This window comes from Tenrec ecaudatus, chromosome 10, assembly GCF_050624435.1.
Source record: "Tenrec ecaudatus isolate mTenEca1 chromosome 10, mTenEca1.hap1, whole genome shotgun sequence".
Classification (NCBI taxonomy): domain Eukaryota; kingdom Metazoa; phylum Chordata; class Mammalia; order Afrosoricida; family Tenrecidae; genus Tenrec; species Tenrec ecaudatus.
In genome coordinates this window covers 140178704-140201885 of record NC_134539.1, presented here as the reverse complement: position 1 = coordinate 140201885, position 23182 = coordinate 140178704, and the positions used below count along the sequence as shown (strand labels likewise).

The window sequence follows — 23182 nt, the reverse complement described above, 5'->3', positions numbered from 1 at the left end:
CGAGGAAGACCCATCCAATGAGCCCTGTGGTGCTGAGCAGACAGGCCAGGACGCCGAAGCCCCCCCCCCCCTTATCTTAGAGCGCACAAGCCAGGGACGGTGCTGCTAGAACATAAGGAGCTCTTCAAAAGGTTCAACGAGAATGGGATTCTTCCTCACTTTTGGAAACCCTCTCGCAAAGAACCGTCAAGAGGAAGGACTGGAAAAGCAAGAAAAGGGTTATCGGTTAAAGTGGGGTTTCAGGAAAAGCCTTGACATGCCGTTTCTCCAGGTACCCCTGGATGGGATGGGTACTTTTCCTAGATTGCTGGCTGGTTGAGGCCGAGCGGGATGGGGCCGTGAGAGGTTCAGTGCCGCCCTCTGGGACTCAAACGCTGGACAGATTGCAGGCCACCCCAAGACCCTTCCTACCGTCTGGCCGTTCAGTGGGAGCCCCTACCCAAGGGTGGCGAATGAGTGCTCAACCAGGGAACACAGAGGGAGGGGGTGCAGGGTCTGCGGAGATGGCGAGCCTTAGACTAGGATCCCGCGCGTGTGTCCGCGCCCCTCGTCACTCACTCACTGCCCCGAGTCCATTCCGACCCGCGGGAGGGACCCTAGGGCCGGCAGCGCTGCTCCTGCGGGTGTCCGCGGCCGGCGGGATCGCCACGAGAGTAGGGAGCCTCTTAGGCGGCCCAACAGCGGCGCTCGTTTCGCAGGTCCCTTCCTTTGCCGGCGAGCAGGGCGGCCACGGGGAGGAAGACCGTCCGCATCTCGGCGCCCAGGAGGACGCGTTATGGCTGCCAGGCACGGGCTAGCCCTCTGGGCTGCCTGGAGGGGGGCTGCTGGCGCCGAGCGCGAGGACCGACATCCCTAATCCTGCCTAGTGGGGGGACATGAAGTCTGTCCCTTTGCCAGGGCCCCAGTGGCTCCAGGAAAAGGGCTAGAGGCCATCATGGCTTGGACAGGCTCTCTGAGTTAATAAAGGTGGTGCGTAAACAAAGGCGCGTCTGTCGTAAATAAAGGGTGGGGCTGGGGGGCGGGGCGCGCCGTGGTCAGCGGTGCGCATGCGTGGAGCGACCCCCACAATGGTTCCGCTCCTGCGAAGGGCGCCACCCGGGCGCCCCGAGCCTCCGCATGTCATGTCCCTGCAGCGCGTCTGGGCTTCTTGGCTCCTACTCACGCTGCAGCCGCTGTGGCTGCTGGTCCCCGCAGCCCAGCCCCCAGAGTCAGCCTCGGACCTGGACCAGATGCCCTCCGAGCCCCCCGGGCTGGAGGAGCTCTGGTCTTCGCCTGACCCTGATCACCCCCCGGAATCGCCCCAGACGCTTAGCCCGCCGCCCGATCCGGGGGGCTTTGACTACGTGGACTCCTCGGCTCCGGTCCAGATGTTGGCGCAGCCTCAAGAGTTCCCCGAGAATTTGGACACGGATTCGGACCCCGAGTTGTCCCTAAGGCCGAATCCATTTGCCGGCACACAGTACGACGTGCCTGATCCAACTGGACATCTGAAGCTCCCGAAGGTGGTCCCAATGTTAGATTGGGATGAGAATCAGGCCGTAGCGCTCCCTCCTCGACCCCAAAGTCAGATCGAAACGCCAGGTATGACTCGGGCTGACGGTCACCAGTCATTTGACTTAATTGTTCCATCCCTAGATAGTCACAGTTCTAAGCCAGCAAAGTTTACTCCACCCCCAAACCCGAAAAAAGATCCAGCTCAGCATAGACGGCTTGCTAAGGTGGGTGTGGGGACCTCAGGCCCATTTGGAAAACTGTCTAACCAACTAGACCAACCCAAGGATGATTATCTTCTAGATCCAAATGTGGACATAGAGTACCCTCAAGACACCCTGCCCCTGGGATTCTTAGGGGCCCCAGATCACCCTGCAGAATCCCCTAAGGAGAATGAACTGGAACCCACTCTGCCCAAACTGGAAGACCTTGAGCTTCCTGAGGAGGAGCAGTCTTCCTCCCTTCATCACCAGGACTCCAACCTGTCTCTCGGCCGCCCTCAGCAGGGGAGCCCAGATCACTCTGCCGAGTTAAATGGGGAGAGTGGGCTTTCTCAAACCCAGCGGAAGCACTGGACTGTGCCTCGTGAGGTGACTCTCGAACCTCCAGGCCACCATCTGGCTCCTCATTCAACCTTACCCAATGCGACGATTAAACACGTGGATATGGAGCTTACTGTAACTCCGGAGCCCACTAAGGAGACTCAGTCATGTCCGACGCAGCAAGAAGCCCCAGCACAGCCACCAAAACATCCCCAGGAGGCGAAACCTCCAACTCAGCAGGAAACCATGTCTTCACCTTCAATGCCCTCTGAAGAGCTTGAACCTATCCAGGTCCAGCAAGAAGCCCCGGCGCAGCCAACAAAACCTCTAGGGGATTCTAGACCTGCTCCAATCCTGCAGGAAGCTCCAACAGAGCCTCCTCAGGAGGCTGGACCTTTTCCAGGCCAGCAGGAGGCTCCAGCTCAGCCTTCAATGTCCCCTGAAGAGGTGGGACCTTCTCCAGCCCATCAGGAGGCTGCAGCTCATCACCCAGTGCCCTCTGAAGAGGTTGGGCCTTCTCCAGCTCAGCAAGAGGCCCCAGCTCTGCATCCAGAATGCCCAGAGGAGGTTGTAGCACCTCCCACCCAGCAGGAAGCCCCAACACAGCCTCCAGTGCGTCCACAGGAGTTGAAACCTCCAACCCAGCAGGAGGTCCCCAGTCCTACTTCAGAATTCCCTGAGGAGGTGGAAGCTTTTCCAGTCCAACAGGAAGCCCCAGGTCCGTCTCTAGAGTACCCTGAAGAGTCTGGACCATCTCCAGTCCAGCAGGCCCCAGCTCCTTCACTTGAGACTGTTGCACCACCTCCAGACCAGCACAGAGCCCCAGCTCTTCCTCCAAATCACCCGGCGGAGCCTTCTTCTCCAGTTCAGCAGGAGGTACCAGGTTCACCTCTAGAGTGCCCTGAGGAGGTTGAACCCTACCCAGTCCAGCAGGAAGCTGCAGCTCCCGCCCAAGAGCACCTTGAGGGTACTGGACCTTTCCTAGGCCAGCAGGAGCTTCCAGCTCCCACTCCTGAGTTCCCTGAGGAGGTAGAGCCTTCTCCAGTCCAGCAAGAAGCCCCAGCAGAGGCTCCTAGCCCTCCCCATGAGGTTAAACCTTCTCTGACTGAGCAGGAGGCCACAGATTGCCCTCAAGAGTCCCCTGGGGAAGCGGGACCTCCTCCAGAACATCATGAAGTTCAAACACACCCTCCAAAGCTTCCTGAGGGCATGGAACCCTCTCTAAACCGACTGAGGCTTCCAACTGAGCCGCCAACATCCTTCGAAGAAATTAAGCCAACCACAGAGCAGGAGGCCCCAGTTCCTCCGCCGGAGCTCCCCGAGGAGTGTAAACCTTCGGTGCAGCAGGAAACCCAGGCACAGCCTCCAAGACCTGTGGAATCCTTCCCAGTCCTGCAGGAAGCTCCAGAACAGCTTCCAAAGCCTCTAGAGACAGTTGGCACTTCTGCGGTCCAGCAGGAGGCTCCAGCTTATCCTCCAGTACCCTCTGAGGAGTACCCTCCAGTCCAGCAGGGAGCCCCAACGCCTCCCCAGGTTAAACCTCAAACCCAACTTGGAGCTCCAGTAGAGCCCCCAACACCCTGTGAGGGTATTGCACCTTCTCTAAGCCACCAGGAATTTCCATATGAGCCCTCAAGGCCCTTGGGGGGAATCAAACGTCCCCCATACCAGAAAGAGGTCCCTGCTCATACTGCTAAGCCTCTTGAGATCATTGGACCTTCTCCAGTCCACCAGGGGGCCCCAGCTCAACCTCTAGAGCCTCCAAAAAGAGTTGTAGCTCCAACTCCCATGAGTCATGAGCTTCCACGACCAGGTCAGAATCTGCCTCATCTTTCAAGCTTCCCCAGAGTTACAGCTAAACCTGCCGATCTGCAGCTCACTATAACCTCAGAGCCCACTAAAGATACCCAGTCATATCCAATCCAGCGTGATGTCCTAATTCGGCCTCCACATCCTCCTCAAAAGGTGAGACCTGCAACCCAGCAAGAGTACCTAGCTAAGCCTCCAGAGCCCCGCAAGAAGGGTTTAATGCTACCTTCACTGCGTGATGAAGCAACACTTCAACATCTAGGTCATCCTAAAGTTCAGCATTCAGTCTTACCTAAAGTATCAGTTAAACCTGAGGTTGAGCTTTCTCCAACACTGCGGGATGCCCCAATTCAGCATCTAGAGTTCCTTGAGGAGACTGGACCTTTTCCAATGGAGGAGCAAGTCGCAGATCAGTTTCCAGATCCACCTGACGATTCCCAACCTTCTCCAGTCCGCCAACAGCATCAAGTTCAACCTCCAGATCCCCCTGATGAATCGCAGCCTCTTCTTGAGCCAGAGGACCCACCACCGCCTGACTTTCCCAATAAGGAGGTTGTAATCTCTCAAACCCAGCAGGAGGACCCAACTCAGCCTCCAGAGCTCCTTGAGACGGTTGAACATTCCTCAATCCAACTGGATGACTCAGCTCAGCCCCCAGATCCCATCACAGAGGATGAAACTTCCATAACTCAACAGGAGGCCCTACGTCTCTCTCCAGGACCCACTGAGGGGGTTGGATCTTTTCCAGTCCGGCAAGAGAACCTAATTCAATCTTCGGATCCCTTTACAGAGCTTGTAACACCATTGGGAGGGTATCAAGAGGTGATGGTTTCACCGCCGGGTCCAAATGAAGCCGATCACCCACAGCCCGGTGTCACCGTTCACTCTCCAGATGTGACGCTTACCATAACTAAACCCAATACAGACATTCGACTTCCTTCAGTCCAGCAAGAAGCCACATCTCAAGCTCCAGAGCCCCTTGATGAGGGCGAATCTTCTCCAGGTCAGTTGGGGGACTCAGCTCAAAGTCCAGAGCATCCTCCAGAGGATGAAACTCCCCAGGACCATCCAGAGGACTCCTCACAGCCTCCAGAGTCCACTGAGGAGTATGGACCACTTCCAGCCCTGACTCTGCCTCCAGAGTCTCCTACCTCCGCCTACCTGATTGGATCGTCTCCAGTCCAGGAGGAGGGTCCCACAAAGCCTGCAGATGCCACCGAAGAGGTCCAAGGTCCTGCAGGCCATCAGGAAGCTCCAACTCAGCTTCCAGAGCCACCGGAAGAGTATGAACTTCCTCCAAACATTCTGGAGGCCCCCACGGAGACTTCAGAGCCCTCGACAGAGATGGTAACTCAACATACCGGGCATCATGAGGTGACAATCCCTCTTACAGGTCAGAACGAATCTCACCATTCCGAGCTGCACAGTGTCACAGGTAAACCCGCGGACCTGGAGCTCACTATAACGCCACAACCCACTACCGAGACTCAGCCTTCCCCAACCCAGTTAGAGGGTTCATCGCCGCTTCCAGAGCCCCCGGAAAAGGTTGAAGCCTCTTCAGTCCAGCAGGAAACCCTAGTTCATCTTCCAGAACCCGTTGAGAAGGAAGAACCTGTTCCCGGTCCGCAGGAGGGACTAACGCAACCCCCAGAATCGTCTGTTCAGGGAGAGCCACCTTCTCAGCAGGAGACCCCACTTCTTCCTCCAGAGTATGCTGCTCAGGTGGAAAAGGGCCCAAATCATCAGGAGGCACCGTCTCAGCCTCCAGAGCCTCCAAAGGAGGTCGAGCCTTCTCCTGCCCAGCAAGGAGCCCCAGCTCCATCTTCTGAGACCCCCATGCAGTTAGAACCTTTTCCAGTACAGCAGGAGGCTCCAGAGCCGGTGGAGAATGTTCAACCATCTCCAGCCCAGCAGGCAGCCTCGACGACCACACCTCCAGAGCCCTCTAAGGAAATTGAACCTTTTCCCATCCAGCAGGAGGAACCCCCAGAGCCCATAGAAGTACCGCCATTTCCAATCTGGCCAAAGAGCAACGTGCCGACTCCAGAGCCCCCTAAGGAGATGGAACCTTCTCCAGCCCAGCAAGAGACCTCGTATCAGCTTCCTGAGCCCCCTAATAAGGTGGAAACTTCAATCCAGCCGGAAGGTCCAACACAGCCTCCTAAGGAAGGTGTGGCTCAATATCCCGTATTTGATGAGGTCACAGTTTTACCAACAGGTCAATACCAAGCCGAGCACTTAAATTTGCCGAGCACCACCCCTCAATCAATGGACCTGGTGCTTACCGTAACCGAAGAGCACACCGTGCCACATGAACAGTCTACAACCTTGCAGAATACTACACCTCCTCCTTCAAAGTACCCTGAGGTGACACTCGGGCAGCCAGACCAGATTCAGACCAAGCTGCCGTACCTGCCTGAAATCACGGTCCGACCATCAGACTTGGCGGCCACTGTCACTCCAGAACCTCATATGGAGGTTGAGCCTTCTCCAACCCTACAGGAGACCCCATCTCCGTCCCCAAGTCAGGGTCAAACGTATTATTCTGTTTTGCCCAAAGTCACAGAAAAGCCTGGCGACTTGACCATGACTTCGGAAACTGTGACCGAGGTTGAATATTCTACAACTCCACCAAAGACCATAGCTGCTGCTCCAAACCACGTCACAGTCCCCACTTTGGACTTGGAGCTAACCATATCTACAGAACCCAATACAGAGATGGAGCTGACGCCAACCAAGCAGGAGACTGCAAGCCAGCCTCCAGAGCGTCCCGCGTGGATGGTAGCTCACTCTTCAGCACGTCAGGAGGTGTTGGTCTCAAAGATTCCAGGTCAAGATAATGTTCAGTATTCAAACTTGCCCAGTGTCACCCTTAAACCTGTGGATCTGGAGCTCACCTTAACTACGGAACCCCAAACTGAAGTCGAACCTTCTCCAACCAGCCAGGAGATCCCCACTCAGCCCTCAGAGTCACTTGAGGAGATTGGAATTCAAGTTCCAGTGCATGAGGAGGTGACAGTGCCACCCACCGATCAAAATCTCTCTGAGTATTCAAACTTACAAAGGGTGACAATTACATCTGTGGAGCTGGGGTTTGCCATAACTCCAGAAGTCACAGCTTCTCCAGAGAGTCCCAAGGTGACGCTTGTAACTGCAGGCCAAGTTCAAACGCAGCACCCAAATCTGACTGAAGCTACAGTTCTACCTGTGGACCTGGAACTTGGCATCACTTCCGGCTTCACTTCTAAGACTGAGCCTTCTGTGATCCTGCAGGAAACCACACCATCTCCCAAACAAGTCACAGCTCAAACTGTGGATGTGGATCTTACCGTGTCTCCAGAGCCCATCACAGAGCTGAACCCTGCTTCCACCCCGCAGATGACCCCAACATCCCCAAAGGAGGCCTCCAGTCAGCCTGGGGATATATGGCTCACCATCCCTCCAGAGCCCATCACAGAGCTGAACCCTGCTTCCACCCCGCAGATGACCCCAACATCCCCAAAGGAGGCCTCCAGTCAGCCTGGGGATATATGGCTCACCATCCCTCCAGAGCCCATCACAGAGCTGAACCCTGCTACCACCCCGCGGATGACCCCAACACCCCCAAAGGAAGCCTCCAATCAGCCTGGGGATATATGGCTCACCATCCCTCCAGAGCTCATCACAGAGCTGAACCCTGTTACCACCCCACAGATGACCCCAACACCCCCAAAGGAAGCCTCCAGTCAGCCTGGGGATATATGGCTCACCGTATCTCCAGAACCCGCTACAGAGGTGAGCCCTGCAACCCCCCCACAGATGACCAGAGCACCTCCAAACGAAGCCTCAAGTCAGCCTGGGGATATATGGCTCACCATATCTCCAGAGCCCGCTACAGAGGTGAAGCCTGCTACGCCCCTGCAGATGACTCCAGCACCTCCAAACGAAGCCTCAAGTCAGCCTGGGGAAATATGGGCTACTGTCTCTCCAGAACCTGCTACAGAGGTGAAGCCTGCTACTAGCCTGCAGATGACTCCAGCACCTCCAAACGAAGCCTCAAGTCAGCCTGGGGAAATATGGCCCCCTATCCCTCCAGAGCCCGCTACAGAGGTGAAGCCTGCTACCCCCCCGCAGATGACCTCAACATCTCCCAAGCCAATTACAGTTCACCCTGCGGAGCTAGAGTTTACGGTAACCCCACAACCGGAATCGGTCACCCCACAACCGGAATCGGTCACCCCACAACCGGAATCGGTCACCCCACAACCGGAATCGGTCACCCCACAACTGGAATCGGTCACCCCACAACCGGAATCGGTCACTCCACCACTGGAATGGTCTGAGGAAGCTATTTCCCTGCGTCAGCGCATCTCAATGTCTTCTGAAAGTGGGCACACTCCAGCTGAGCAAGAGGGACAGACTGCCACCACACACAGCCTCCCAGAAAGGGTGCATGTGACTTTAACAGTGTCCTCAGAAGGGACTACTGCCACCCAGTACACCCCAAAAGAGAGACCAACGCAATGGGAGCAGAGCACCCCCAGGAGAACGAATGTGGACGTATGTGAGCTCTGTATTTGCCAAGATGAGACCCTGTCCTGTACCGGCCTCCTCTCGGAGAGGAGGCTCCACCACGTGCCTGTGCCGGAGCCCAGCGTGTACAACGGCACCTTCACGGTCTTGTAAGGATTGCCTTTGTTCATTTGTTCTCGACCTTGGGTGCTTTCTGGGCTTCCTCATCTTCTCTACCCAGTTGACTGACTTGCTTTTGTACCTTGTGTGTCTCCCGACAGTCTCATGCTTCTCCTGACTACTGTGTCCACCTTTCCACTTCTTCCCTGTGATTTCCCGGAATAGTTGCCCCTACCTGTGTAAAAACACTTTTGTGTGTGATTTGGGTGGAAGTTGACAGAGCAAATTAGTTTCCCATGCAACAATTTATCCACGTTTTGTTCCGTGACAGTAGTTGCGATCCCCTCACTGTACCAGCACTCCGCTCACTTCTTCCCTGATTTCCTGTTTCCGTTTGCCCACCTGTTCTTCCCCTTCCTACCTTCTCAGCTTTTTTGATGGGGCAAATGCCGCCCTTATGGTCATAGGTGATTGATTTTTTTCTGGTTGTTATCATGCACTTTTAGGCCTGTCCAGGACCCGGTAGTGTGGACAGAGTGGCCATAGTGGTAGCTGGGCACCAGCTAAGTTCCTCTGGTCTCTGGCTAGTGCTCATGCCTTAACCTCTGCTCAAGTCCAAAGCTGTTCCACCCTCTCCACAGGGGCATGTTTCTCTGTCCACTGCACTGGTGACAATACAGCAAAGTGGTCAACAGCAGAGCTGGGGTTTAAACTCAGCTCTGTGACTCAGTGTCCTCACCCAGAACAGTGTATCTCCTAGGATTGCCGTGAGACTTCAATAAGCTCATAAAGGTGACGCATTCGCATCAGTGCCTAGGGCAGACGGGAGGGTTAGCGATTATTGTTTCTGGTCCCTCAGTCCTGTCCAGGCCTCATCTTTGTCCCTGGCTTTCATACATTGTTGTTGTTAGGTGCTGCCCAGTCATCTCCGTCTCACAGAGCCCCCATGCACGTGGCTGGTCCTACACCAGCCTCACGGGTATTGCTAGGTGTGAGTCCACGGAGCATGTAGCACCTGTGAGATGCTCAATTCAGACCTAGGTTCTGAGAGCTGCAGATGTACAAGATATTAATTTGGAAATATGAGGATAATGACAGGAGAAAAGAGATAGACTCATGAAAAGGAAATGATCAATAATTAAGTACTAAAAGAGATGCAGACCACAGGGACAGTAGTCCACCGGAACCCGTCACTACTGGTATGGGAAGGTCAGAGAAAGCCTCATGGTCAAGACCGAGCTTTACCCTAAAGAATGACCAGAAGTTTGGAAACAGAGACTAACAGGGAGCAGAGCCCAGGCCAAGGCCTGGTGGCAGAAACGGTCAGGATGTAATGGACCAGTCTGACTGCCACGAATTGGGTGCGGAAGCAGTGAAAGGTAAGGTTGTGAGAAGCCTTGGGTATCAGATCTCACTGCCATGATGGGGAGGCCGGCCGACCCACAGGGTCCCTAGGGAGACCTTTTGGAAGGACGATAAATAATTAAGTCAGGAAGATTATTTAGAATTCTTTGTGATTCATTGAGGAAGAGAGGTACAGAGCAAAGAGCAGACCTCCAATAGGCCTCCCAATGTTCTGTCCCGGATGGGGAGGAGATTGACGACGTGCGACCACACCGATGGAAACGAGGTAGCCTGTCCATTTAAGGAAGACCGATTCTAGGTCAGGCACCTTTCATTGGAGAGCAGAAAGGGAGCAAGGAGCTGCTGGTGGAGAGGAAATGCCCACAGACAGGCAAGAGAACTTGAGTTTTCACGCAAATGTCCCCTATTTAATGGTGTGACTTGAATAGGTTCACTTGCCGAGGGACGAGGACCGAGCGGAAGGTCACGATTCAAAGCCATCACGGTTAGTGGTGGTGACTGGACCTCAGGCATCTAACAGTTTGTCTTAAACACCTGCCACTTAGGGATCCCTCCCACTGCCTAATGATGACGTGAAGTGCCACAGAAGTAAACAGGATAAAAGGTGGAAAATCTACCCCGCTTTCCCTCTTTCCACCCCTCCTCTCTCTGACTGGTAAGGTCAACTGTGCCGCCATTTTCAGATAAGGCCTTTCTAGTCTGTTCCCTTTGCATTTACATACATTGATGTGTTTATACATTTTTTGTTTGTTTCTAATGATGTAATATTTCTTGCTGGGTGGCTTGTAATTTTTTTCACTAAGCCAGATCTAGGTCTAAGAGATCTTTCCCACCCTGGTACATGAGTCCCGCTAATCTCTAAATTCCCTTATTCTTCCAACCCCCAGAGAAGGTTCCATAGAAGACTCTGGGCCAACGCTGTGGGGCAGCCTGCCATGCATTTCCTTTCTACATATTTGCTGCTGCTGCGGATGGAGACGCAACCAAACAGATAGGAGTTCAGGTTCCGAGGGGCTGGCCTTACCGTTTGTGCCATTGCCTCCCTCCCTCCCTCCACCAGTCTTTTGAAAATTATTATTACTAATCATTGAGCCAATTTGGGCAGCTGACTGCCAGGGACATGAGAAAGCTGATTTTTATTTCCCTTTGTGCATTGGAATATTCCCCAAAGGCTTGTCATGCTTCTTTATACTTACTCTGCCCTTTCTTCTTCCTACCTAGTCAAAGATATAAACTGTTTCTTCACAGAAACTTCCAAGGAAATTCTATTTCTTATATCGATGAAGATGTTTGGAAGGCATACCGCTGGACCGAGAGACTGTGAGTACATCCTGTCCAAACAGGAGGAGAGTGACCAAGTGTACGGCAGGGGCCTTTGTGCCAGTCCCCTCTCGGTCCGCATTGTTGGGGTCCGTCTCTCTCGAGCGCTCTCCACATCCCACATCAACCTCCACCGATGACCATTCTGCGGCAGTGGAAACATTTTCATTTGGTGGGATCTCTTTCAGTAAGGTATTTAAGTTGACGTCTTATTTAACAAGTTATACGTGATTCTGAGGAGCCCTCCTGGTGCAGTGAGTGATGTAATGGACTGCTAATTGTAACATCAGCAGTTTGAAACCACCAGCCGCTCTGAGGCAGGAAGATGAGGCTTTCTCCGCCTATAAATAGTTGTAGCCTCAGAAATCCAGGGGGCAGTTCTAGACTGCCCTTTCTACAGGGTTGCTCTGAGTTGGGATTGACTCCATGACAGTAAGTGATAAACAATTCTATTTTCAAGGTATAGTGCAGCCCCTTATTGTTCCCTAATCCTCACTCCTGAAGAAACTGCTTCTCTGAGGTTCGTGTTTAGCCTGATCTATACTCTCTTCCCTACATTTACCGACCTCCATGTTCGCATGTAGCAGAAAAGCCTTCTTGCCTGTTTGTTTTTATAGTAGCTGTATCTCTCTCTCCAGGGAGGAATGTTTACTGGCGCACTGGTTTTCTTTTGAGGACACGGGAACAGGTCCTGTGGGGGGAATCTCATGGGTGAAACTTGGGGAGCTCTATACCTTCCAATCACCCCGATGATAAACTTCCTCTGATGACGCTCAGTCACAAGAGTCGTGTTGAGTTTCAGTCCAAGGTCTCGATAAAAGACGTCCACGCTCGCCATGAACTTAAGCCTTCGCCCTTCCCCCAGCCTGGGCATTTCGTTTAACTTAGAAGCTGGCCATGTGGCGAGGGGACCAAGCTGGCTGCTTCTCTGCTTCCCTGCCCCGCGTCTCTGCCTCCAGCTTCTTGGAAGTTGGGAAAGAGTGGTGAAGAAGGGGCTGGTGCCCTCTGGTAGTGGTGCCCGCTGGGTGTGTTCATTTCCGGCGGTTCATTCTTTATTCCCTGGGTCTCTCGGCAATGACACAAGGGAGGGTTCCAGCCGCCACCCCCTGGACCTGGTGGTGCGTCTCTGCAGCTGGCCGCTCAGGAAGCCCCGTCCGCGCCCACACCCAGCTGCGTGTTCCCAGCATCTTTGCATGGAGGCTGCCTGCCCCTGACTGCAACAGGAGCCAGGCCGGATTGGATGGAGCCCCTTCTAAAAGCCCTTGCCAGGGTAGAGTCCACTTCTGGCCCTTGGACACGAGATCTGTCAATATTCTTCTTATAAAAGTAGTTTACCATACAGTCTACTCTAAGTAGAGACTATTCTCACTCTCTTCCCCTTCCGTTTCTCCATGAACTGTTCCAATCTGCAGCCCCTCATGTGTTTTCAGTCTATAACTCACTGTTTGTAGAAGATGCCTTATAATCTAATCGGCAAAGTTAGTCCTCACTGTCAGACAGTTCAACTGAATCAGATTTTCTTTCTTTTAAGACAACGTCTAATTGTCTGTCTGGTTCTCTCTTTAATAGAGTTTTCAGAACACTTGTAAGTTTATAAAAATTGTACAGAGTTCCCAAATATCTCCTATTCTCTGCACATTATATATTCTTACCCTTGTTTTCTGAATTATTCCTCCTCCATTAACATAAATTCTCATAAATGTCCATAAGGTTTCTATCGTTCAGGTTGTTTTTGTGAATTTGATCCCATATAAGGAATTCTTTTTTTTAAAAAAAACATTTTATTAGGGCCTCATACAACTCTTATCACAATCCATGCATATACATACATCAATTGTGTAAAGCACATCTGTACATTCTTTGCCCTCATCATTTTCAAAGCCCATATACGGAATTCTTAAAAGAGCATATTGTTTAGACTTGTTTTAAAATAAGCAACCATCTAAGGGAGGTACCAGCTATACCCACATCAGCCGGTGTGGATCTGAATTGTAGATAATAAATTCCAAATTAGAGGAGGTAATCATACTAGAGCTTAAATTCTGAGCACCCACTTGCAGAGTGCTATAGATGAACAGGAAAGGCGCAAATCCCAATGTAGCGCCCACCTGAGCTCAGCCTCCACTGAGGCCCCTTGCGCCATCGCAGGGCGCGGACAGTCTGCCTGCCGACAGACTTGCTGCAGATGCAGCCGGTTAAACTTTAACATCTCGTCACTTGCTTTCCTTTTTGATCCATTTTTAATTTTTTCTCCTTGCTATCATCTGTTTTCTCTTGAAGTGAGGTTTTTCTCTGCTTCATTTGGTTGTTGATGGGATTTTGGGGGTGTATGATTTGCTTTTTGCACAATCTAGAATAGGTAAAATCTATAGAGACAGAAAACTAGATTAATAGGCCCTTGGAGTCCTGGCAAGTTAGGTTGCGGCATACTGGAAAACCAATAGGAAACGTATAAGAATGAAGAAAATGATCTCAAATTGATTGTGATGATGACTGTATGCAGAATAATGTGAAAAATAAGATAGCTTACTATTGAAGGCAGGCAGTCATACTTGCTAAACTATTGTTTGGTCTTAAGGAGAATTCAGGGTATATTTTTGGTTAATAGTCTCAGGAATTTGTTCAGCCTTCAAGGCTCCAGAAAGTCTGAAGACCATGAGAATTTGAAATTCTGTTCTACATTTCAACTGTTTTGATCAGAATTCTTCTTTAGAATCTGTAGTCAAAGTATTCAGTAACGGGTAGCCAGGCACCATTCTGTTCTTGTGGTCTCATAGCAAAGGAAGGTAGTGTTTGCTGGAGGCAATTTGGCCAACACTCAATAGCCTCATCCTATCCCACATCCTCCTCCCTATGTTGCTCCAGGGAATAGAGACCAGTAGTTGGATCTGAGAGAGCCACTAACAAGCTTTTAAGACCCCCCGCACTCCGGAGCAGAAACACTAGACGCATGATTAGACTAATCCACGGGAATGTCCCCTGAAATCATGATGCTAAATGTAGGAACTATAAACCAAGCATCTGGAGCCCAAGGTGTGTTGACTGTACTTAAGCAGCCTCAACAACTACCCCCCCCCACCTTTTTGGTAACTATGTGACACGACTTTCACTAATTCACCTTTTTACAAGTGTACCAGTTATTGAGAGCAGTGACAATAATCAATACTCGGCTGTGAAATCGGACCCTTAATTGATAGGGCATTTCCATCATCAAAAACTCCCTCTTTCTCCTTCCCTCCATCTCCCGATTAAAAAAAAAAAATCATAGCCTCACTGCCATGGAGACAAGGCTGCCTCGCAGTGACCCACCTTGGGTTTCTGAGACTGTAACTGCTTATGCGAGCAGAAAGCCAGGTCTTTCTCCCGAGTTGCTGCTGGGGCTTTCGAACTGACGACCATGTGGATCATAGCCCAATGGGTAACCACTACACCACCAGGACTCCTTTACCCATTCCCTGATAGCCGCTCGTAAGATTTCTTCTCTGTAAGTGAGGTCAAACAACGTTTGCCCTTTTGTGATTGACTTATTTCATTCCACTTACTATCTTACAGTTCCGTTCATACGGTAGCATCTAACAAGACTTCGTTACTCCTCGTGGCTGGATCATGTAGTAGTTCCAGTTTTACTTTTTGAGGTGCTACCACTTTGTATTCCCACCAGCAGGGAAAGGATTCTAATGTCCCCACGTCACATCTCACGAATTTGTATATTATCACTTGTGTTATCTAATCTCCGAAAAGGTCTTATATTTTCTTACTATCATTCTGTTAGTGACTGCTAGGTTAACTTCACTGTGGTTTGAGAGCATGTATCATATTATTTTCATTGTTTTAAGTTGATTAAGGGGTGTTTCTGAGCCTGGATGTGGTTTATCTTGGCAAATGTCCCCTTTTAGCTTGGAGAGAACGTACTCTGCTGCTGGATAGCTAGCCTATAAGCGGTCATCCAACTCAGATATATCCCTTATGAATTTTCTGCCCGTGGTCTATCAATTACGGATAGCAACATCAACAGAACAAAACCCATGGCTGTCAAGTTGATTAGACTCAGCGACCCTTTGGGACAGAGTAGACCCTACTCCTTAGGGTTTCTGAGACGTAGATCTTTTTTTTATCGTTTATTAGGGGTCATACAACTCTTATCACAGCCCATCCATCCATTGTGTCAAGCACATCTGTACATTCATTGCCCTCATCCTTCTCCAAACATCTGTTCTCCACCTAAGGAGACGTAGATCTCCACAGAAGCAGACAGCCTCGCTTTCCTTCTGCAGAGCAGCTGGTGGACTTGAACCACCAAGCTTGCGTTCAGCAGCCCAATACTTGACTCGCTATGTCACCAGGGCTCCTTATCAATTGCTAGGAGTGGGATCTTACTGTCTCCAACTCTAAGAGTGGATTTGTCTCTTTCCCCATGCAGGTCAATCACTGTTGATGCTCTCTTTTTAGAGCATACATTAAGGGTTGTTATATCTCAGAATTGATTCCTTTATTGCTTTTTAATACCCTGTAAGCTCTCTCTTAAAAAAAAGAAACGACCCACAAAATTTCTACTGTGAGTTGGGTGAAGATACACAGAGCATAACGGCTCCCATTTAGCAATTCATACACATTTTTTTAATGTCTGAAATCTGCCTCATCTGAAATTAACATAGCTACTCCAGCTTTCTTTTGATCAGTGTTGGCATGATAGATCTTTCCCCATCCTATTACTTTTAACCTAACTGTGTCTTTTAAATTTAAAGGAGGTCTCTAATTGACAAGCTACAGTTGGGTCTTGGTTTGTGTATGTGTGTGTGTGTGTGTGTGTGTTTTGTTTGTTTTTCTATATATAATCTACTCTTAGCTTCTCTGTTGATACACTTAGACAATTCACACTTAAGTTATTATAGATATAACTAAACTTTGTTGTAGTGGGTTAAGTTCTGAACTGCTAACAGAAAGGTCATTTGTTCAAACCCACCAATTGCTCCTTGGGAGAAATGATGAGGCTATTAATAGTCTCAAAAAAAAAGAAAAGGTACAGTCTCAGAAACACTGTGAATCCTGTAAAGCAGTTTGACTCAGTCCTGAGGGGCCCCAGTGAGTCAGGATTTACGTGGCAGGCTCTACAATAGGTTTATATTTGCAGTTTTCTCTTAGGGCTTTTTTTTTCCTTTGTCTGGTTTTAATTGTTTGATTTCATTTTCTCTCTTCCCTTCGTATGTCAATCATACTTCATTTTCCCCCAGTGGTTTCCCTGGAGTTTGCAGTATGCATTTCTCTAAGTCTGTCTTCCAACAACACTGCTACCAAAAACATTTCACTCATCTGTAAGCTACCGTCATGCAAGCTGTTGTTGCTGTTATTGTTTTAAGCAACCTGTTAGCTGTCTGGCCAGTTTGGAGTCAGAAATGAAAAAGGATTTCATTTTCCTTCACTTTTCCTTCGTGGATGCTCCTTTCCACAGAGGATCTAACCGGTCTCAATTGTCTTCTCACTGAAGAACTTCCTTAGCACTGCCTGCAAGGCAAGGCGGCTTTGCTGCCCACACATCCTCTCCATTCGCTCTTGCTCAGTGATTGCGCTGCACAGAATTCTAGGTTGGCGAGAGGGTGTTTGTTTGTTTTCCTTTCAACGTTTTAAACATTTCACTCTAATCTCTTCTTTCATAAATTTGATCCTATATTTTATTTAACTCAATAATACCATTTCAGAATGTAAGAGAAAATATCAGCGAGCTGTATGTAATTTGTTGGGCACTGATTCTTGGAGCTCTGGCCTGTGTTTTACACACTTACAGAGCATCGCAACTCGAACCAGCCACCAGCCACAGCCGCCTGCCCGGCAGCCACACCTGTATGAATGGTGTTCACGTGGTGCTTACAGTTGTTAAGGGGCGCGCTCGTGTTCCCTTTACTTTATGTATGAGTCCTCAAAAAAGGCTGTTTTCAAGGGGGAGTGAGTCAAAGAACCTCACCTGCAGCCCCGACATCGTTCCAGGTGTGCCTTCCACCCGAGGCTTTGGAGAAGAGCCAGGAAAATGGCAGTTCCGCCAATCTTGCTGCCACCCAGAGCTGAGCTCTAAGATCTAAATATATAGTTTGGTGGGAAGAGCGATGGCTGGGGGTCCTGGGGATGGGGTGGAAGGAGGAGGTGGGGGCAGGGTGGAGGATGGAGCAGGGCAATGGACACAGGATGACATGGGAAGAAAGGTTTGAACCAAAGCTAATTCAATTCAAACTCGGGGGTTGGTGCGGCACCAGTGCCCAGGCCCCTCCCTCGTAGAATAGCCCTATGTATCACATGGTTGTCTTCGGTTGGCATTTTTGATGCACAAATAACCTTTTCCTTTTCCAGAATTTTCAGTGATAATTATCTGAGCGAATTACATAAGGACTCATTTGAAGGCCTGCTCTCCCTCCAGTATTTGTAAGTTAGTTCATCATATTTATTTCTGAGTAAGAAGCCTATCTTAGACCAGCTAACCTAAATGTGTTTCCTGCATTTCTGTAAGTCTGTGAGGGCCCGGCTCATCTCTAGCATTACATACCTCCTGTGCATTTCCAGTTTTAATTCTAGAGACAAGATACAGATAGGGGCGTGTGGGGGGGGGACTTCAGTGAGAGAAGAAAAGTGGAAATAGGGTCTCAGTAATTATAGGCACCCATATGAACGCTGTGCCCATCTGCTGGTGGTCAGTCTGCAGTCCAGGGTCCGCTTTCACAGAGCCCATCAACCAAGGCTCTTTGCAGCTGGCACAGCCTGACATGTTTGCTATCCGGCCTTCAGAAAACACGTGGAGCAACTAGTTTAGTCAAATCAGAGGAATAAAAGTTAACCTCTATGTATTGCCTGAAGGACAAGTGAATATAGAATACCATCATGAATTTGAATAGCATTAACCCCAACATTTTCAATAACTTGACATCCAAAGATGGAATGCCACAGGTGGATTATATAAAGAACGCATCTACCAGCCGAGAGAAGAGGCTGGCGTTAAGGATTTCAGGGCAGGAGCTGTTTCACCGTATCACAAATAGATGTTTTAAGCAAGAACAAGTAGTTGCGCTAGAAAGGCTTCCTCTAAGTTAGCGTATGCGAAATATTCCTAACCCTTTGCTAAATATGTAATAAAGATCTCTCCAGCCCTTTTGCCGAGGAGGAAATACCTGTGTGATATTTATCTCTGTTTAGAGATAAGGAGATAATCTGTCAAAAGCTCGACTTTTAGTCTTTGTTCATGAAGTCTAGAGCTATGTGCATCATTAACCCATACGAAGGTCTACTAAGCACAAGGTTCACAGTTCGGAACTACCACCCACCCACTCCTCAGGAGAAAGACGAGGCTATCTACTCCTGTAGATTACAGGGCAGTTCTACCCTGTCCTGTAGGGTCACCATGAGTCAGCATGGACTTGATGGCAGTGAGCGAGTGACTGACTGAAGCTAGCTAATGATTTTCATGAGCAAATGGGCCCTCCTTGCATGTTATAGAGGCTTAAGGGAAGTGGGCATTAAAGAGTCTTGTTGTTAGGTGCATTGAGTGGGCTCTGCCCCTTAGCAACTCTGTGCCCTGCACAACAAAACACTGCCCGGTCCTGCACCAGCCTCACAGCTGTCCCTGTGCCGGAGCCCATTGCTGCGGCCACTGTGCTAATCCATCTCGTCGAGGGCTTGACCTTTTTCTCTCTTTCGCCGCCCACCCCCTTTACCAAATAGGATGCCCTTCTCCAGGGCCTGGTCTCTGCTGACCACATGTCCAAAGTCTGTAAGATGAAGTCCTGCCACCCTGGCTTGCTTCTAAGGAGCACTTGGCCGTACTTCTTCCGACACAGATGAGTTTGTCCTCGGAGCGGTCCGCGCTGCTCCCGATGTTCTTCTCCAGCCCACACATCAGCTGCACTGAGTCTTCCCGATTCAGTGTCCAACTTTCACCTGCACACGATGCAACGGAGAAGGCCGTGGCTTGGATCAGGCACACCCACGTCCTCCCGCATCCTTGCTCCTTAATCCACTAGGGGGGTCTGTGCAGCAGGTTTACCGGATGCAGTACGTCTTTTGGTCTCGCTGCTGCTGCTTCCAGGAGTGTTGATTGTGGGTCAAAGTAAGACAAAGTCCTTGTCAACTTCCACCTTTTCTCCATTGATTTATCGTGATGTGACTTCTTGGTCCAGCTGTTAGGCATTTGGGTCTTCCTCACATTGCTTTGTCATCCATCCCGAAGGCGGCAGCCCTTGATCTTCATCAGCAAGTGCTTCAAGTCCGCCTCCCTTTCAGCACGCTGTGTCCCCTGGACACCGCAGGTCGTCAATCAGCCTCTTTCAGTCCCGAGGCCTCACTCTTCCTCCTAGACTCCGGCTTCTCTGATGATGTGCTCAGCGCACAGAGTGAGAGGATCCAACCCCAACACGCCGTTCCTGGCTTTAAACCATGCAGGGCTCCCTGTTCTGTGCTCTTCACCCGTGCACAAGCGCAGCGAATGTTCTGCAATTCCCATTCTTCCCCAGGCTATCCGCGGTCTATGATGGGCCGCATAGTCGAATGCCGTGGCCTAGTCCATGAAACACAAGCAAGTAAACCTCTTTCTGGTATTTTCTGCTTTCAGCCAGGATCCATCTGACAGCAGTCAGGAGGCCCCTTGTGCCACGTCGCCTTCTCGGTCTGGCCTGAACTCTGGAGTTCCCTGTCGATTTGATGTGCTGCTGCAGCCGCGGTTGATGATCTTAAGTAAAATTGTGCTTGTGTGCGGTATCAAATGACATCGTTCTCGAGGTTGATCATTCTGTTGGGCACCTTTCTGTGGAATGGGCATCAAGATGGCCCTCTTCCGGTCAGTTGGCCAAGGAGCTGCCTTCCAAATTTCCTGGCAAAGAAGTGAGGCCGCTGGTGCTGCTTCAACTTGGTGAAGCATTTCGGTGGGCATTCCACCAATCCCCGGAGCCTTGTTTTGGCCCAATGCCTTTATCCGCGCACTTTGAACTTCTTCCTTCAGCACCATGATCCTCAAAGTAGCTCTTTAAATATGAACCCCCTAGGCCTTCAGGGCAAGACCAGTATTGCAGGGATCTTGGGCGTCTCTGGCATCTGGCTCCCAAAGCTCGCCAACACGATTTGGGGGAAAAAAAGAATGGAACAACTGCTCAAGGGAGCAGGCCCTCATCACTTGTACTTTGAAATGCTTTGGAAGCGAATTATTTCGTGCTCATTGGTGTATTATTGTCAGTTGTCAAATAAAATGGCAATTGAAGAAAAAAGTTAACAAGCAGGATGCTAAGCAGCACGCTGAGGGCTGGCAGTGCAAAGACGCCTGAGCACAGGGTCCTGCCTGCTTAGGTACTCGGTGGGGCAGGGGAGGCAAACACCCAAGCTCAGGCCACACCGGCACTGAGTCAAGGACTACGTGCTCTAGGGGCTTGGAGGGGCCGCGAAGGGACAACCCTGCGTTTCTGTTGAGTCATTTTCCTTTCTTACTCCTTAACCATCCATCCCTTAAATTCAAGAAAGAAAAGATGATTCAGTGTGCTTTACACCCACCTGCCGGTTTTAAACACTATATGTAACACAGATGAGGAAAACTTAGGCCAGGCTTTCAAGGAATGTGTGCTCGGAGGAAAGAGGATGCGGACACACTACATTAGAAGGAGACACACAGGGTACGGAGCGGGCCCTGATTTCTGGAGCACGGGAGCCAGGACTCCCAGTTTGATCAGGGAAGGTGTTACGAGAGCAAAGCCATTTGAACAGAGCCTCCAAGGGCCACTGGTTACTGACTATTTCCAGCGTGCAAAAGGAGAGTGAGGGAAAGGCGGTTCGCAGGAAGGAAGTGGACTGTGGGTTTGAAAAATGCCCTGGGTGTCTGTGGGCCCACATAGGAGAGTAAGAAATTGGAGCCAGCTCTTCTAGCCTGTGACTGCCAAGCCCCAGCGCCATGATGGGGTGCCATATAACCACAGCACTGCTCTAAGACAGCTGCTTCCCAGGCTTTCATCCCGCACCAGAGCCAGGGCCTGTTACACACATATTCTGGACTTCACCGCTATCAGTAAGACTGGAGCAGGGCCGAGAATTTGTGCTTTCGGTCGGCTCCCGGGTAATGTCAGTGCTCAGGAACCACTGGGAGAGGTCATCTGCTCAGCGTGACTGTGCAGACGTCCGAAGACCCTTACACCCATCCAGGTGAAAAGTGGGGCTAAAGTAGAGGCCACGGAAGTAAGAGGACGAAGTGTAGTCCAGAAAGTGTATTTTCAAACAAAAATCCAGTACCGTGTTGTCTTTCCTAGGCCACCCACTGTATCATGACAGCAACTGCATACATGAGACATGAAAGCAAGCTGGAACCAAACAGCTAAATAGGAGACTGTTCCTTTTAATGCCACACATTAGAATTAGACTGAGGAGGGGGAGCAGGGAGCAAAGGGGAAAATGAGGAGCTGACGCCAGGGACTTAAGTGGAGAGCAAATGTTTTGAGAATGATGAGGGCAATGAATGTACAAATGTGCTTTACAACATTGATGTATGTTTAGATTGTGGTAAGAGTTGTATGAACCCCTAATAAAACGATTAAGAAAATAAAATTGAAAAAAATAATTAGACCAAGAAGTAAAACATTTAAGGCCACTGAACCTAGATTTTGATAGGACCACAAAAGGTCACCTATTTTCTGGCTCTCAAGGAGGCGTACCTTCAAATCTAGCAAGACCGTGACTGTGTCTTCTAGTCACGAAGGTGAGCCTCGTGGGAGCGGTGAGGGCAGAATCAAGGGGCCTTGGGAAGGTGAGCTAACCATGACGAAGGTTTCAAGTTGAGACCAAAACTGACTCCATGTTATTCTAAACTCTGACATTTATTCCTACGAATCTGGTATCAAATAACTAATTGAGGCAATCTTTCCCTTTTCCTAGAGACTTGTCCTGCAATAAAATACAGTCTATTGAAAGACGTACATTTGAACCACTGCCCTTTTTGCAGTTTATGTAAGTTACAAATATAACTGAAATTATAGTTAGAATTTTAAAAATCGCATTGTGAAAAAATTTTTTTGGCAATTCATGTTGAAATAGCGAAGTTCCTTTTGTGGAAACCCACCAGAGTTCTGTAGCCAATCCTCCTTCATCCCTAGCAAAGTCGTTCACAGATAAGAGTAAGTCATTTTGGAGCAGTGGCTCCCAGCTGGAGTGAGTGTGTGCGCAAGGGACATCTGACAATGTCCGGGGCCATTTCTGGTCCCCCTTTGGGTGTGAAGGATGCTGCTAACTTTCTACGGTGCCCCAGACAGCTCCCACTGCCACCACAGAAACCTCTGCTGGTTGTGCCACTGAGTCGGCGGTCATTCCTGGTGACCCATGATCAAGAGAACAGTGCTGCTGGTCCTGCCCTGTCTTCCTGGTCATTGGAGCAAACGTTTACCAGGCTCAAAATGCCAGTAGTGCCGAGGTTGGGAAAACCCCGCTCTAGAGAAATAAGAATCCGTTAATCCCCGTATTTATCATGTCGTGTTGGTGCCCAGTCCATCACGTGTGTTGATCCGAAAGCATAGGCTCAGAGCACATGCGATTTCCTTGGTGAGTGGTAGCTGTGTGGGAGTTATTTTTCATCGTAGGTCAGCGGGGGTTCTTGCCAAAGAGTGGGTGTTCTGAAAGAATCTCTCCCCCCACCCCTTTGCTTGTATCTATCATTTTTTTTTAGAAATCTTGGCTGCAATCTGCTTACGGAACTCACCTTTGGAACCTTTCAGGCATGGCACGGAATGCAGTTTTTACACAAGATGTAAGTGCAAGAGAAGATGGATACATGTGAAAAGATCCTTTATTTCTGTAAGATTATTAAGTGGAAAAACATCTCCTCGCCTGGGTCAGCTGGCTGTAAGCCCGGTAGAAATTCTGAACGGTGTGTGTCTTAAGATCCATTTTCTTCCAATGAGGAGACTTGGGTACAGAGACGTTGAGGGAGGAGGTGCTGAGCCCCTCTGTGCCGCCCTCTGCTTTCTCCAGGATGGATCTTCCTGGCGCAGTCAGTAAAAGTCGCCAAGCAGGTAGCACGCAAATGAGCTTTGTTGTGGGGC

The 23182-nt window shown here is 50.1% G+C and overlaps 1 protein-coding gene across 9 annotated transcripts in view; it reads left to right on the top strand.

Annotated features, from left to right (window-relative positions):
• The window catches only part of LOC142459948 (RAD52 motif-containing protein 1-like), a 52061-nt gene that overhangs the window by 9619 nt on the left and 19260 nt on the right, over window positions 1-23182 (top strand). The window contains exons 1-4 of one of the 9 annotated variants that reach the window (XM_075562000.1): window positions 802-8503; window positions 11067-11138; window positions 22023-22094; window positions 22807-22887. In XM_075562000.1, the coding sequence (XP_075418115.1) occupies window positions 1047-8503; window positions 11067-11138; window positions 22023-22094; window positions 22807-22887 (7682 nt within the window). In that variant the 5' untranslated portion in view covers window positions 802-1046. Of the gene's footprint in view, window positions 1-698; window positions 8504-11066; window positions 11139-17477; window positions 17702-22022; window positions 22095-22806; window positions 22888-23182 lie in introns of those variants that run through there. The other 8 variants (XR_012786492.1, XM_075562001.1, XM_075562004.1 and 5 more) reach the window with 8 other exon arrangements.